Genomic DNA, 17442 nt, shown 5'->3' with positions numbered 1-17442 from the left:
CATTTTTCAATTGCAAAGAGTTGTTATTGCAAAAAAACCGGCAACTTTTGAAATAAACTTTTCTCGATCTTAGTGCGCTTTTAATATCTTATCACGGACATGATTCTGAACAATTTTGTTCATATACAAATATCGCGGAAAGCTTTAGTTTTCGAGATATTAGCGAAAAATTGTTGTTAACTTTTGAAATCAACTTCGGACGATTTTAATGTCCTTCTAATACGTTATTAGTGGCATGATTCTGAACGAGTTTTTCCTTATGCATAATTGACGGAAAACTCTAGTTTCCGTGATATTAGCGAAAAATTATTGTTATTAATATTAGTGGAACGCCCCGTGCTATGGACGGGAAAGACAAGAAAGGGCAATTACAATGCACTGTACTAAAACACAACTAAGCTTTACCGCTCTGACACGCGACTTATACAGCAAGATGAGTTTACGTTGACGTTAGTGTATTATTCCCATTGCTTGGTACAGTCTCCGTATCGTTCTAAAAATGCATCAATTTGATTTGTTAGAAAATTTGTTGCGCAGGATCTGTTATTATTTTACGGATACTTTGACCCTTGCGCAGTTCTAAACCGTAAGAGGTACATATGCGCAGTAAATTTTTGCAAAGAAAGTTAACAAAGCACAAATGCATGAAGCACCCTCGATCATGATGTAATTAGTTTGTACTTGTCCCTGAAAGAGTGTCCCGTATTTTTTTTCCTATGCATGTTCGCCGGTTTTTTCCTAGTTGGGTGGTCCGATCGGAACAAAGCCTTTCGCATCTTGTAGAGTCTGACTCCCCATTGGTACCATTACCAAAAATTTTTTCATTTTTTAGTTGCAAAGGATTATTGTTGCAAACAAAATTGAAAAACGTATATCCATGTTGTCTTTTACTTAATTATGTTCATGGCATTTCTTTCTCAAGATTTATTAATTTCCAATACGCCATACCACAATCAACTGCTTCTTGGCAGCAACGTTTACTGAGGTATTTTTAATTTTGCGCCGCCTCCGAAAAGGTTGAAATGCATTTAATATGCTACCTAACGAGTAAATAGGTTTCATTCATATCTGTTACGTAATTGTATGATTGAATGAAATAGAAATTACTTCATTAGGAAATAGAAATTATTTTATACTTTTTAGTGCATTTCGAAGTCGGTGTATTTTTTTTCTGAAAATTATTTTATAAGTACGTACGGAAAAGGTGTGTGACTACGTGCACTATCTTTCGTTGCGTTATTACATTTCATTTTTCTACATGTTTTAATATTATAGTATGTCATATTACTATACATTATATATATTCGCTGTTTGAGATTTATTAAAAATGTACAATATAAAATCGATTTGTAACTAAATATATAATGTATGTTATTATAAAAATAAATATTTGCACACTTATGTACCTCTATGTAGTGCAGCCACCATTTAATATGGAATATTACCTTTCATGTGTAGTTGAACGAATGACGCTACTACTACATTGATACATAGAAATAATATGCCGTAACCGATTCTGCGTAATATCTGCACAAAAGGAGGACGTATCTGTCTATTCATATTTTGATTAATATGTGAGGCACTTCCGTAAAACATTGAACGATGCTATTAATGTATGTACATACCCTTTCCTACCATTCTCTGTTTGAGATGTTACAGCGCAAGAATTTGGCTCATGCTCTTTTTACAAAAAAGGAACAACTTTTTGTTCATTAAATCTATCGTCGGAAAATGTATATACGACAATTATTAAACATGATGTGCTTATGTAAGTAGACTGAGCATGTGTAACAACCCTGGAACCTAAGTTCAGTTTATTACAAGCGCTAAAAGGTAAAGAGCGGCTTTTACCTCTAAACGACTCGATTCTACAAATTAAGATTGTGGGATTCGTGTGGTGTGCGGTTAAGGAGTGAAATCCACAGATCAAAATCTTTCAACAATTAGATTTATTCAATAAAACGATAAGAAAATGAAACTAACAATTAACAATAGCAACAAATAAAGAAAAGTATAGAAATTATAAATGATTAATTACAATAGAGAAACTAGATAGATCTTGAATAATAATAATAATAATATTTGATGAATTAAATAATATGTAATTGACAATTGTGAATTTAACGATTTGAAACTCGCTATTCAATACTTTATATTGGACCGTATCTGAGTCGGGTCTCTGAAAAAGCAAATTTCGCATTCGCAATATTAACTAAATTTGATATTTGATTTTTGTGTTCGACGCTATCGCAATGACAAGATTTTACTTGATTAACACGCTTGTAATTTATAATGAATCCTACCTAAGTGTGATTCGGTTTCTAACTTAATATAAATGAAATTTTACAAAATTAGTAATGTTAGCGCTTTTATAGTCTACCGCCGCGAGGAATTCGACCTAAGTGAGATTCTCTAAACGTATTAGGATACGTTTTCGCAAAATTAGACAGATTTATCTACTATCTAACGCGGTGTAGTCGACTACGGAAATGTACGCTAGAGACAGAACAATATTCTTTTACTAATTTAACTTCCAAAATTTATCTAAAGTTAATAAGCTTCCTCGGAACAATTACTCTTGTTTAATTTGACTCGACAACTAATTGTCCATAGCCCTTTTTGTCAGAGCGCACACTGACACCCAAAACCAGATCGCTTAATTGGGGAGCCTGTTGTTCACCAGCTGCTAAAACAACCCAACGATCCAGAGTCAGATGAACAATATACGTCCAACAGGGTAGCAAATCAAAATTGACTCTAATTATGAACTCGTAATTGCTGAACCGCCACCCAAAAGACACGGGCTTCAGTGACCAAGTCGCTCAATGAGGGGGAGTAACTCAGAGCGGACTCCGAGACACTGAAGGCGCGTTAGCAATTCGACAAAATATGAGTAGCTGAGAGCTTTCGTTCGATGTCTTAGCCTTTCTTGGCGCTAAGCATAGCACTCTCCTAAAGGAGTTTCAATTACAAGATCGCTTAAACGGGGAGCCTGTTGTTCACCAGCTGCTAAAACAACCCAGCGATCAAGTAACCGAATGGCAAATACCCGCTTGACCAGTCAAGTATTAAGAATCTTTTTGGCTCTTTGACAGCGAAAATTGTTCCAGTTATATTAATCAAGGAGACTTCTATCGCGTTCGACTTCGAAAATTGTTCTGCTGCTTAGATGGGTTTCGCTCGCCCTTTTATACTCGCAGGTTCGCCGAATTCCTGGAATTTCTGTGACGTCAGAATATCTAAATTTTCATATAATTTCGTTATTATACATTAATTATAAAATTGAACGGTTTAATTATATTTTAAATGTCGCTCTTTAATTTCTGGCTAACAATTTGATATTAAAATAGTAGTATAACGGTGTTTTAGCGAAAAATACATTTTCTGTCCTTTTCTAATTAATTGCGTACGAATTCTATGAGAGTCGAATCTATTCCGATTTACAGCTTTTTAAATGAAGAAAATAATTGTGGTTCCGGCCATGAATAGTTTAGTAATGACTGATTTTACGTATATAATTTGATTTAGTTAATTAACTTGTGGCGACAGGGAAAGTTCCGAATGGGAAGCGAGGTCTGGATTTTGTCAGAGATCTTTTGACCCGTCGAGTCAATAGAGTCATTAAGTTGTAAATAATTTTGCGTTGGCTCGGCGGGTCTAAGAGGCCCTCGGCCCTTTCCACTCGGGACTTCCTAAAAAAGGAGAGAGTTTTCTCCTTCGTCGGAAAATGTTTTTCGGGAGACATTCGAGTCTCGATCTCCGCAGTAAACGCATCGCGTCTTCTATATCAATAAAGTATTTTGCCACATACACGATTGTATTCATTTCACGTACATCACCTCAAATTAATTTACTGTTTGATAATGCCGTAAATAGAAATAGTATCGCTATCCTTTTCTAGGATTAGCGCTGATCTCAAGGATTTCGGGCGAGTATCGCGGCACGTAGGCACATCATAGCGTAGCGGAAATTTCTTATACAAAACTATTTATTAGAAAAATAAAATAAAATAATACATAATTTTGTTTTAACGATTCAAACTTAATATTCCATTATTTTCGCGGAAAATATTACCTACTCTAAATCAAAATTATAAGATAATTAGTGTAAATGATAATATATATATATATATATATATTATGATTACCGACTGTCGAATTTGATAGATATGGTAATAGATACCTAATGTACTGTCTATAATTGGCAACTACGGTCGATAATTGACTATTCTAATCGATGGATAGAAGATTGTCGCGATGATGCCGGTAGAAAGAAAAAGTTGTTTCCCCCAGGGACGTTACACATGTACTCATTGTCAGTCCTATTTCTTAAATATGGTTCATAAAAAATGATCGTTCATCGTGTTTATAAGTCTACTTAAAATATTTAATAATTACCGTTTATATGATTAAGAACTATTAAAAGGAGGTTTGCAAGTAATCGGCGCTTTTCCAGATAATTTTTAAAAGTTAAAATTAACGGAATGGAAATTTTCAAACTTGTTATGCTTATTTTCAGTTACAATGTTAAAAGATCGAAGCAAGCATTAGGAATGGCTGTAATATAATGAAACGATGGAATCGAATATCGGTTGTATGTTATTGTGAATTGATTATTTTCTGTAAATTAAATAGCAACAGCTTTTGTGTAATTGTCTCAAACATTTCAGTGATTACTGTAACACTTATCACTATTTAAAATGTTCAGCCCTGAAGAAATAAGTCAGTTAGTTAATAAAGTCATGTATATATGCAAATAATTACCTTGACACAATTGTACATGATTGAATCACATATTGCATGGATATTTTCGTTTTGTAATTCTGTGACTTTCGGAAAAATCTTGCGAAAGACTGAATTATGACAATGCAGTGGTAGACAAAAGTATTCGTACACTTAAAATATAGAAATAAAAAGTACAATATTTTCTATATTATTAAATATGTTTAATCATATGCAGCTGTGTATTAAACATTACACTTACAGCAACAAATGACGTAAAACCGAAGGCAATAGCAGCATGTAGTAACTTGAAATAACTGAAAATTCACGAGACTGTAAGAAATCGCCGGGACAGAAGCATTCGTACATTATCATTTATGTTGATAAATACAACAGTTGCGATGGCATCAGGACATTATGATCAACGTAACCATTACATTAGATAATGTTATGTTAGTCTAGTCAATAGTAATCGTGGCGAGTACACTTTAACACTAATATTTGCTATGTGGGGAGAAAACGCAAAGAAACAACATTGAAAGAAAAAGAAATTGTTATGTGCTTACATGAAGAAGGTAAATCATACAGAAATATATCAAAAATACTAAAAATAAGTCTATCGACTATACAAAGCATTATAAACAAGTATCAAAAAGAAGGAATTTTGCGGAATAAAAAAAGAGCCGGTAGACCTCGAAAATTAACTTCGAGAGGAAAACGTAAAATCGTCCGAACTATTTAAAAGAAACCAAATACCTGCGCATCTGAAATTGCATCACGCCTTCAAGAATATGTGTTGAAGGAAATTTCCTCTAAAACAGTACGAAAAGTGATTGATATCGGGCCGAATATAACAGTAAAGTTGCGAGGAACCACACATAAGCAAGTAAACAAAAAAAGAGATTAGAATTTGCAGAACAACACATAAAAGCTAAAGACGACTTCTGGAAAAACGCAGTATTTTTCGAGAAGTTAAAATTTAATATTTTTGAGTTGAACGATAGTAAAAAAGTATGGCGGAAAAATAATACGGAATTGAATTTCAATTATACAGGGTGTTCGGCTACTGGTGGGCATAATTTTAGGGGGTGGTAGCTGGAGTGATTGTGAACAACTTTTTCCTTTACCAAAATGCTGGTTAAAGCTTAGTTTTTGAATTATTAATGAAAAACACTGACCAATGAGAACGCGTATAGACCGGTCGCGCGACAGCGTGAGCGACAGCTTCGAATATGACGGCCGATCGTCGTCGTGAACAAATGTATCGATACTGTCGGTATAACGTCGGTATAACGTCGGAATAACGTCGGTATAATAGAAAGCTGTTAGATGAAAGTTACATTGAATAATAAATAAAAAAATCTGGATTATTGTTGAATTATCATTCATTCATGAACAAGAAATAACAAAATTAGTCTCTACTCACGTAATCAAAGTAAATCGAATTTATTCAATACGTTTATTCGTTATCGCAAAGAAATAATAGCTAAAATATGGAAAATTATTTTCGTTAGATATTGTAATGATGAAAAAGAACAAATTCTCATTTTTAAAAAATTGAATAACTTTTCTATTCAACAAATAAAAATGTGAATTCAGTAATTAATAAATTTAAATGTAGCTCACCCATTAAACCGCAAATAATCACAATAAAAATGCGTCTCTGTCACCGGTCCGATCCACCGGTCCTTACTGTTAATATAAATCAATCACCATACAGAAACTCTCAAAAAACTCTCAAGAAACTTCATTGTCACCTATCACTTTCATCTTTCATTATGAGTTTTCATTATCACTTTTCTTTCTCATTTTTCACTAATTTGCACTAATTTTTACTGTCAGTCCGACACGTAAATAGGACGAATGAAAACACGTGAACGAAAATTCATAAATGATTTAAACTATAGTATCTTGAAAGCAAGAAAACGGAATTCTCGATTAAAAACAACGATACATTTTATTTCGACACGTTTCTTTCGACAATAAACGATGACTGTCGATCGACGCCGCAGTCGTTCAACAGATCATCGTTGCATGGCAACCGTTAGCGACGTATGCCTCGCGATCGAGAACAAAACCGCGATCCGTAGCCAGTCTAACAATGTCTTCTTATAAAATATAATATAATTTCGATTCCTCAATTCGGATATCTTATAATTAGAATAGTGTATCGTTAAACATACATATCTATGAATAATCGTTCACGCGTTTTCATTCGGTCCGTTTACCGGTCGTGCTTATGTTGTGCAATTATTATTAGAAAAAGACAGTGAAATAAATTGAGAGTTCATTGACCCTGCCAGGACATCAGCTGTTGATGCTCTGATCGGTGGATCTACCCGGTGACACAAATATTTTTTATCGAAGCTAGTTTTTCCATGAATCAATGAGTAAGTGTTATTTAAGTTACTTCTGTATTTTTAAAATTAAACGTACGCAGCAATAGATTTATTTCACTTCAATGAAGTACTGCATTAGATATTCTATTCCAGTTCGATCTCATTTCATAGGCAAGGTACTCATTCGTTTTGAAACGTGAATTTATTCGTTTGCTTCATTAGTATAGTTGACAAAATTAATTTTCGTGAATTTATTCTTTTCCCTTTTTGAAGGCATAAAATAAATACAATATACTTCGTGTGGTTGTTGTAAACAACAACTAATTGGTTTATTTCTCATTCACGAATTACGAAGAATTTAATATTATTCTTAACATGTTAATTCATTATTCGATTTAACTTTTGCCTAATAGCTTCCTGTTATACCGACGTTATACCGACAGTATCGATACATTTGTTCACGACGACGATCGGCCGTCATATTCGAAGCTGTCGCTCACGCTGTCGCGCGACTGGTCTATACGCGCTCTCATTGGTCAGTGTTTTTCATTAATAATTCAAAAACTAAGCTTTAACCAGCATTTTGGTAAAGGAAAAAGTTGTTCAGAATCACTCCAGCTACCACCCCCTAAAATTATGCCCACCAGTAGCCGAACACCCTGTATGCAGCTGACGACGAAACACGGAGGTGGAAATGTAATGTATTGCTGCTTCTAGAGGCGACAATTACTAATAATGGATGAAATAATGGATTTTATATTTAAATAGTTTAAAAGAAAATTTAAAAAATAATGCAAATGAGTTAGAATGAATTAGATTTATGAATCTTTTGAATTAAATTCTTACAAAATATTTGCTATCTATCAACATGGTATATAAAATTTTGACATATGTGACTTTTAACAACTGCATATGTGCGTAACATTTTCAGTAAGTAGCAGTCTCAGAAAAACGACAAATATCTTTAAAACGGGGAACATATATCGTAAATGTAACAATTTTTTACAGCTGCATTGCACAATAATAAAATTATTATAGCAAAATGTATATACCGCATGCTCTGAATGTTACTAAAAAACATTCCTGGCATTAGAGATGAAATATTGAATAAATGTAATATATGTATGTTAGCGCCAACGTATTTTTGAGGGTCGTCAAAGGCAATTAGCCCGCCGCTATTTTGCTTTCGTACGATTTATGATCGGGATGAACTGTGCGAGGTCTGGACGAGTGAATGGTTGTAAACGGACAGCTAGGGCGACAGACGATTGCCAGTGACTTGAAGTCACATGGCAATCGGATGTTGCAGACTTATTTGTTTGAATGAGGAAAATTGGGAAAGGCAAGCAGCCCGACGTTGCGTTGCCGGAATGAATGGGACATTGTTCCTCAAGGATCTGGCCACGGAGTGGGGAAGGCGAGGATGCCTTCTGGTAAGAGGACTAAGTTTGACCTCTTGGCACTTACCCCAGAACCATTGACGAGAGCAAATCTAATTTTTCTCTAACATCAGAAGTGGGATACGTTAATCCAATCGCCCCATATAGTTTTCGGAGTTCAACCGTGTTGTGTTTTGTGTGTGTTCAGTTTTTATAAAACGCTTGTGTGCAATTAAAATGGCAGAATCTGGCGAATCCAGCACTCCTTCATTCGAAACTCTTTTCCGTAAATTCATGGAAACATTCACGTCGAATGCAATGCCGAGTGTTTCCGGTGTAGCGCCGAATGCATTAATTGATGCCATTCCGGAATTTGGGGGTGCTGACCTTGGTGAGGACGCGAAAAAATGGTGCCAGACAGTGGAACGCATCACGGAAAAGTTACCTCTTCCGCAACGATTGAGCCTTGCGACACATGCATTAACTGGACCAGCGAAAAAGTGGTACCAATCGTGGGAAGGTAATCCGAGATCATGGGAAAAATTTTCTGAAGACCTGTGTTCCGTGTTTGTCAGTGAAGATAGACTATGTGAACGGTTGGCTCGTGCTGTAGCCTATACGAGTGATGCCGCTGAATCGTACTCTGAGTACGCGCGGAATAAATTAAAGTATTTTGGACAAACTCAAATTGAGTTTAAACAACATGAACTTATTAGTTTAGTGATCGGACACATTACTGACGCGTCTGTGCGGCAATCGCTTTTGAACGCGCGGTATACTTCTACGGTGGAACTATTGTCGGGAGTGTCACAATTCGTGAAAGTAAAAAGTAATAAAGAACCAATTCGGGAAATGCATGAAGAAAAGGGACGGGTTCCTTTTAAAAAGCAGTGCTACAATTGCGGTGAATGGGGACATACAGCAAATTACTGTTCCAAACGATCACGGATGGGCAGAAAACGCAGCCCACCGAGGAGTATTACCTGCTCCTATTGTCTTAAGCAGGGTCACAGTGAAGACAATTGTTGGGCCAAAAGAGCGCGACGTGACGAAAGCGAGCACAAAAAACCAAATTTAAATATGGGTCAGCTACAGACGAACGTATGCTTCTCTGTAGACCATAAACTGACCCCAATTCTGTTACGCGACACACTTGTAAGGGAGAGCCTTATTGACAGTGGAGCAACGTGTTCCTTGGTAAAAGAAACGGTGGCGAAACGAGCAAATTGTAAAATTGATCCTTTCGCCACAACGATTAAAGGCTTGTCTGATTCAACTACCACTACCATCGGCAGCACCACAGCAATTATTCGGTCGGAAGGGCTGTCGGTAGAATTGGATCTATTTGTTGTTCCGGATTCCTCCATCCCGTACGGACTCATCGTAGGGAAAAATGTTTTATCCAACGGTGGTGTTCGCATCGTTACCGAAACGGACGGATCGACCACCCTCCAACGGACTTCAAGCGGTCGAGAAAAGGGAACATCGAACGAAGACCCCGTCTGCTTCAACATCGAAAATGTCAGTGACGAAACAAGGAGGGAATTATCAAATTTACTGGACCGGTACAAACATATGGTGGCAGTAGGGAGTCAGGTTCGGAGAGTAAGTACGGGAGACATGAAAATCGTAACAAAGGAGGATCGTGTGGTAAGTTATCACCCTTATCGGTTATCGATTACGGAGCGCGAAAAGGTGCGTGCGATTATCTCTGAGCTACAAAAAAATAATATTATCCGGGAAAGTACATCTCCTTACGCGAGTCCCATCATCCTAGTAAAGAAGAAAAATGGGGAAGATCGGATGTGCGTAGATTTTCGGGCATTAAATAAAATCACTGTAAAAGATCGTTATCCCTTACCTCTGATTGAGGATCAGTTAGATCGTTTAGGCAAGGGAAAGTTCTTTACCACTCTTGACATGGCATCCGGATTTTATCAAATTCCGATAGCAGAGTGTTCAATAGAGAAAACCGCGTTCGTGACACCTGACGGGCATTACGAATTTTTGCGCATGCCATTTGGGTTATGCAACGCGCCTGCCGTATTTCAGCGTGCGATTAACACCGCGTTGGGAAATTTAAAACATAATATTGCATTAGTGTATTTAGATGATATATTGATTCCGTCAGAGACTATAAAAGAAGGGCTTGAACGTCTGGAACAGGTTTTAATAGCACTCGATAAAGCAGGGTTTTCCTTAAACATTAAGAAATGTTTTTTCTTTAAAACTCAAATCGAATATTTAGGTAGAGAAATTTCGGCCGAAGGTATTAGACCCGGCGCTAGTAAAGTGAAAGCGTTACTTGAAGCACCTATACCTGCTGATGTAAAACAGGTACGACAGTTTATGGGCCTTGCAAGTTATTTTCGCAAGTTTATTCCGGAATTTTCGGCTCGTACGGCTTGCATTACGAGATTAACAAAACAAGGAGAACCCTGGAACTGGGGAGAACACCAAGAAGAGGCACGGAAGTATATTTTAAATCAACTTACTTCAAAGCCGTTATTAATCATTTTCGATCCGCAACGAGAAACCGAATTGCACACAGATGCTAGTTCATTAGGTTACGGTGCCGTTTTATTTCAGAGAGTAGGCGGAGATCTGAGGGTGGTGTCTTATTTTAGTAGACGTACGACCCCTGAAGAGTCGCGTTATCATTCTTATGAGCTCGAGACATTGGCAATTGTAAATGCATTAAAGTATTTCCGCGTCTATCTTCTTGGCATTAAATTTAAAATTGTTACCGATTGTAATGCGATAAAGGCAACCAACAACAAAAAGGACTTAGTACCTAGGGTAGCTCGATGGTGGATCCTTTTACAAGATTTTAATTTTGAGTTAGAATATCGTAAAGGTAAACAGATAGAATATGCGGATTATTTTAGCCGAAACCCCCCGAAAGATTATCGCGTCAATTTTATTTGTGAAGGTAGTTGGTTAGAAGTGGCTCAGAGAAGTGACGAGGAAACAAAAGAAATAATAGCGAAATTAGCTTCTAATCATAGTTTAACGTCAGACTTCGAATTAAGGGATACGATCCTTTGTAGGAAAATAAAAAGAGACACAGGACGTGTAGTATATCGTAGTTTCGTTCCGAAAGGCAGTAGGCTTGGTTTGCTACGTCTCTATCATGACGAGAACTGTCATGTTGGGTATGACAAAACATACGATCGTATATCGCAAAAATATTGGTTTCCGAAAATGCACGCGTTTGTAAGAAAGTACATTAAACATTGCATTACCTGTGTTGTATCAAAACGACATACAGGACCGAGACAGGGATATTTGCATTCAATTCCAAAAAAATCCATACCGTTCGACACAATACACTGTGACTGTGTCGGCCCATTTCAACAGTCTAAAGAAGGTTTCCAGCACATCCTAATAATAGTTGATGCATTTACAAAATACATTCAGTTGATACCGTTGAGAACCTTAAGCGGCCCTGAAACACTACAAGTTTTTAGAGAACGACTTACATTGTTTGGGACACCGCGAATTATAGTCTTAGACAGAGCGACTAATTTCACATACAAACCTCTGAAACAATTCATAGAAAAACACGGAAGTCAGGTACATTTTATTGCTACAGGCGCACCTCGAGCTAACGGTCAAGCTGAGCGATACGTAGGGACCGTAACAAACCTTCTTACCGCGGAAACAAAAAAAGGAACAGAATGGCCGAGCAAACTAGCAAAGCTAATGCTGGCCCTTAATACCACTATACAAAAATCGACTGGATTTTCCCCCAGTAGGTTGCTATTTGGCCTAGAACAAGGCCCAGGTAATGCAATGCGTGCCGAAGAAACATTGCCGGCTACAAATGAGGAGATAGACATTGTCCGTGACAGAGGTGTAGCTGCCAATAGGTTAAAAGAAAACGCGGTCTTGCAAGAAAACAGATTTAATAGAACGCGTAGAGATAGTATTTTTTATAAGGAAGGTGACACTGTTTTTGTAAAGCCAGCAGATAATAGAAGGTCAAAATTAGATGTTAAGTATACGGGACCTTTTACGATTTCAAAACTTATAACAAACGATCGTTTCGAAATCATAGGAAAGTCCGGCAGACCACAAACGGTGCCCAAGGATCGTCTTAGAATGTGGGAAGGAGAATGGAATGATACGCAGTTAAGCGATGACGATACGGAATCTACTGATGGACCGTGTTAGCGTTAGAATATTTAGCACTGTTTGTTAATTGTTTTATTAATTTCTATTGTATTGCATGTGGATTAATCTTTTTACTATACAAATGAACATTTTTCTTTCTTTTATCTTTTGTGTGCTATTGAGTTTATGCAATGTTATAATAGCGATATTCGATAGTTTTGAGAATAATTGTTTAACGAAACATTTTAGTTTTTGTTCTTATCCGTACATTTTTATAATAAAATCATTGGAGACTTGAATAAATGAGTGGTTTTGTGGCATTTTAACTGTATGCCCTGTGGTCAAGTGTGTTTTTATAACTGATGATGGGAAGATATTTGTATACTCCGTAAAGCGCAGTGTCGTCGGAGGTGTAATATGTGCAGTCAGTTGTATACTCCGTAAAGCGCAGAGCCGTCGGAAGGGTATTAAGATTATTGGTGTCTGGGAATAACGTATGAAAGGCGTCAATGTCGTGTATGGAATAGAACGTTAAGACTTCGAAAGAGATTTTCAAGGGGTGACAATAAGGCCACGGACTTGATAGAATATTCTTCGAAGGACGACGTTTGAAAACTACACGAATTGCGCGGAATAGAGGACGTTATCAATCCCGAGGGAATATGGTAACAAAATGTTTGTTTGATGTTATGATACATATTGCTGTACTTATGAATTGATGCTTCCCGAGAGCGTGAAGCATGTCAGGTTGGCCGTGTTAGCGCCAACGTATTTTTGAGGGTCGTCAAAGGCAATTAGCCCGCCGCTATTTTGCTTTCGTACGATTTATGATCGGGATGAACTGTGCGAGGTCTGGACGAGTGAATGGTTGTAAACGGACAGCTAGGGCGACAGACGATTGCCAGTGACTTGAAGTCACATGGCAATCGGATGTTGCAGACTTATTTGTTTGAATGAGGAAAATTGGGAAAGGCAAGCAGCCCGACGTTGCGTTGCCGGAATGAATGGGACATTGTTCCTCAAGGATCTGGCCACGGAGTGGGGAAGGCGAGGATGCCTTCTGGTAAGAGGACTAAGTTTGACCTCTTGGCACTTACCCCAGAACCATTGACGAGAGCAAATCTAATTTTTCTCTAACATGTATAATCAGTTCATGGAAAGATTGAGAAATTCAATAGTATAGTAAATAGTCACTAAAAAACAAAATCATTTGGGTTCTCAGCGTTTTATTACCATTTAATTAACATTAACGTTATTAAGAGTAAGAAACGTTCTTTAATACCATTCCGTGATGTTGATGATCCTACAGTGTTTACACAGAACACATCTTAACATGTTAGTTACTACGTCAGTCACCAATGACTGACACTGAACTTTCCGTTCAAGCCGCATCAGTTATTGGTGATTGACAATATAAAATACGATATAAAACTAAAAAATTACACTGTTTCCATAAATTATAAGTAATTCGAGGATCTTATCTTGTAAGTAATATTTCAGTACAATAATGATAACTTTAATGGATTTTTTTGAAATAGTTTAAGCAAAAAGAATAAACAATACGCACTTATGAACAGCGCGTAGCCTGACCGGGATTTCTTCATAAATGCGCGAGGCAGCCAGCATGCTGAAATACGAAGATAAAGACAACATGTCCGAACTATAAAAGTATTATATTTAGACATACATCGCGAATAAAACAGAACTTGTTGGTCCTGAATAATAATGTTATTTATAAGTATAGCAATTTCAGCTATTTAGAGATCTGAAGGAAATGTTTTAACGTTATTATATAGTCGGAATACAACAATGAAGATATTGGATATAAAGTTTGCACCATTGAATGTGCCGCTGAAACGGAGACTGGAAACACTATCAGTCACGCTATGGTTCTTCATAATGTGTTTTGGACCTGTGCTTGGTTTTGTCATTATTGGCTATCTCCTTTTTTTTGCCGCGACTATACGTTACTACGTTTTGCTGTATTTTCTGTGGATGTACTATGACTGGGACACGTGCAACAAGGGCGGTAGAAGGTAAGAGCTCTTATTTTCTTTCTTTATTCTATCTTTAGTTTCTTATACTGGGTTACGTTAGTATCAAATATAATATTAAATATTATATTTTGGAGAAATGCTATGCACTTCTGGTAAGTGTATTTATGCTCTTGATTAGACAATTTAACCTGTTTTCAGAATATTGTCGTAAAAGTTGAAACTACTGTAATAAATGCTATATTGATACTATTATTAGTATATTATTGTAATAACGTCTAAAGAATGTTAAAGAACGCTTTAAGTCTAATTCATTTGATTCATTTGATATCTACCACTCGTGAACAAAGTTTTCATATAATTCGTTATTAATCTTGAGAAATAACTCAAAACATTTTATCATAAATCAACGAAAGCTCTTTGTCTTAATTTCAGTACGAAATTGACGAATATGGTGACAAAATCCCGATGGATCCAGCATGTTTTCGATTTCTTTCCCGTGACGTTGCTAAAAACCACCGATTTAGACCCGAATAAAAATTATCTACTCTGCAGTTTTCCTCACGGGATATATGCTTCAGGAGCAATAGGTTCTTTTCGGTGTGAAAGTCGAGGTGCTAAGACATTGTTTCCCGGTTTGCAACCTCATGTTGTCATGCTGTATCAAGTGTTCAAGATCCCCGTCTTTCGCGAGATCGCTCTCGCCATGGGTGCGTGCTGTCATAAATAATTACAAATTATTTGTTTACAAATACTGTTGACTTGGCCTATTGAATGTTTCCATAATCAACTGAATTTTACACGTAACAAAATAGACGCAATCATTGTGAAATCATAAAACTACTGAAAGTTAATACAGTAGCCATATTGCAGCCACAGAACAAGACATATGAAATACGGAATTTAAAGTAATCAGATAGGTTTCTTAATCGTCTACACTGGTGCTAACCTGTTCATTTGTAACTAGCAAACACATACAGTGGAGGATAAACGTATTCGTACACTTGAAATATAGAATTGAAACATCAATATTTCCTATGTTGGAAAGGAGTGGGCTAATCATTCCTAAAAATGATATGCACAGTAGTGCCGTCTAACTTGTGGCGACAAGGAAAGTTCCGAGTGGAAAGCGAGGTCTTGATTTTGTCAGAGACCTTTTGACCCGTCGAGTCAATAGAATCATTAAGTTGTAAATAGTTTTGCGCTGGCTCGGCGCGTCTAAGAGGCCCTAGGCCCTTTCCACCCGGGACTTCCCAAAAAAGGAGAGAGTTTTCTCTCCCATGCGAAAATGTATTTTTGTCGACATTCTAGTCTCGATCTCCGAAGTCAACGCATCACGCCTTTTGTATTAATAAAGTCATTCGCCACATACACCGTGTTGTTCATTCACGTACATCATCTCAAACTGAATTGGGAACAAATGATATCTAAACTAATTTGTTGCGTAAACAGCGCGGATTCGGGCACCCGACACTATTCTGACCCAGTCACGATTTAACCCATTGACTGCCAGACATATTTAGAGCGTCTTGCCCTAGGTGCCAAGGTTTTATTTTGAAGAATACATGAAATTTTACAAAATATAATTATATTAAGTTACTGATATAATATTGTAATAGCATTTACAGTAATTTTTATTGAAAAAAAAAAAACACTACGAGATAACTCGTAGCTGGCGTCACTGAATAAAATTCCTGTGCTGGTTGCCACTTACGAGCCACGCACTATTGCCACGCACTACGAGATATCTCGTTGCTGGCAGTTTTTAACCGACTTCGAAAAAGGAGGAGGTTACTCAATTCGATCAGTATATATATATATTTTTTTTTTTTTTTTTTTTTTCTATGTGTGCCCGCCGATTACGCCTAGCTGGATGGACCGATCGGAACGAAACCTTTTGCATCTGTTAGGTTCTGACTCCCCATTGGTACCATTATCAAAAAATTTTTCATTTTTTAATTGCAAAGTATTGTTATTGCAAAAAACCGGCAACTTTTGAAATAAAGTTTTCTCGATTTTAGTGCGCTTTTAATATCTTATCACGGACATGATTCTGAACAATTTTGTTCATATACAAATTTCGCGGAAAGGTTTAGTTTTCGAGATATTAGCGAAAAATTGTTGAAAAGTTTTGAAATCAACTTTGGACGATTTTCATGTCCTTTTAATATGTTATCAGGGACACGATTCTGAACAACTTTTTCCTTATCCACAATTAAGGGGAAGCTTTAGTTTTCGAGTTATTAGCGAAAAACTATTGTTACTAATATATTGAATACTACGTATGCCTCCGTGTCTCTGGTGGTGTATGAGTCAACATGTAGTCGCCGATTTTCTACTGTTTCTACAAACACGTCTTGCCGGCCGATAAAAAGCGTGAAATAAAATAATTTTCAGAAAAAAAATACACCAACTTCGAAATGCACTAAAAAGTATAAAATAATTTCTATTTCCTAATGAAGTAATTTCTATTTCATTCAATCATACAATTACGTAACAGATATGAATGAAACCTATTTACTCGTTAGGTATTATATTAAATACATTCAACCTTTTCGGAGGCAGCGCAAAATTAAAAGATTATTTTGAATATGTTATTTAATTTTGCGCTGCCTCCGAAAAGGTTGAAATGTATTTAATATAATACCTAACGAGTAAATAGGTTTCATTCATATCTGTTACGTAATTGTATGATTGAATGAAATAGAAATTACTTCATTAGGAAATAGAAATTATTTTATACTTTTTAGTGCATTTCGAAGTCGGTGTATTTTTTTTCTAAAAATTATTTTATGATACACATGCTTACTACGAGATATCTCGTAGCTGGCAGTCAATGGGTTAACGAGCTCTGAGCCTGATTTTAACTGATAGTTCGTGGTGTGATGTTTCG

The 17442-nt window shown here is 36.5% G+C and overlaps 1 protein-coding gene across 4 annotated transcripts in view; it reads left to right on the top strand.

Annotated features, from left to right (window-relative positions):
• LOC100881222 (2-acylglycerol O-acyltransferase 2-like) overlaps positions 1–17442 on the top strand; it is a 175033-nt gene that overhangs the window by 141271 nt on the left and 16320 nt on the right. For all 4 annotated transcript variants that reach the window (XM_076540778.1, XM_076540776.1, XM_076540777.1 and 1 more), the window contains 2 exons: positions 14352–14591; positions 14985–15259. In XM_076540778.1, coding sequence (XP_076396893.1) covers positions 14352–14591; positions 14985–15259 — 515 coding nt within the window. The remainder of the gene's footprint in view (positions 1–14351; positions 14592–14984; positions 15260–17442) is intronic.

The sequence above is a fragment of the Megachile rotundata genome, chromosome 16, assembly GCF_050947335.1.
Source record: "Megachile rotundata isolate GNS110a chromosome 16, iyMegRotu1, whole genome shotgun sequence".
NCBI classification, from domain to species: Eukaryota; Metazoa; Arthropoda; class Insecta; order Hymenoptera; family Megachilidae; genus Megachile; species Megachile rotundata.
This window is presented reverse-complemented; position numbering and strand designations above follow the sequence as displayed.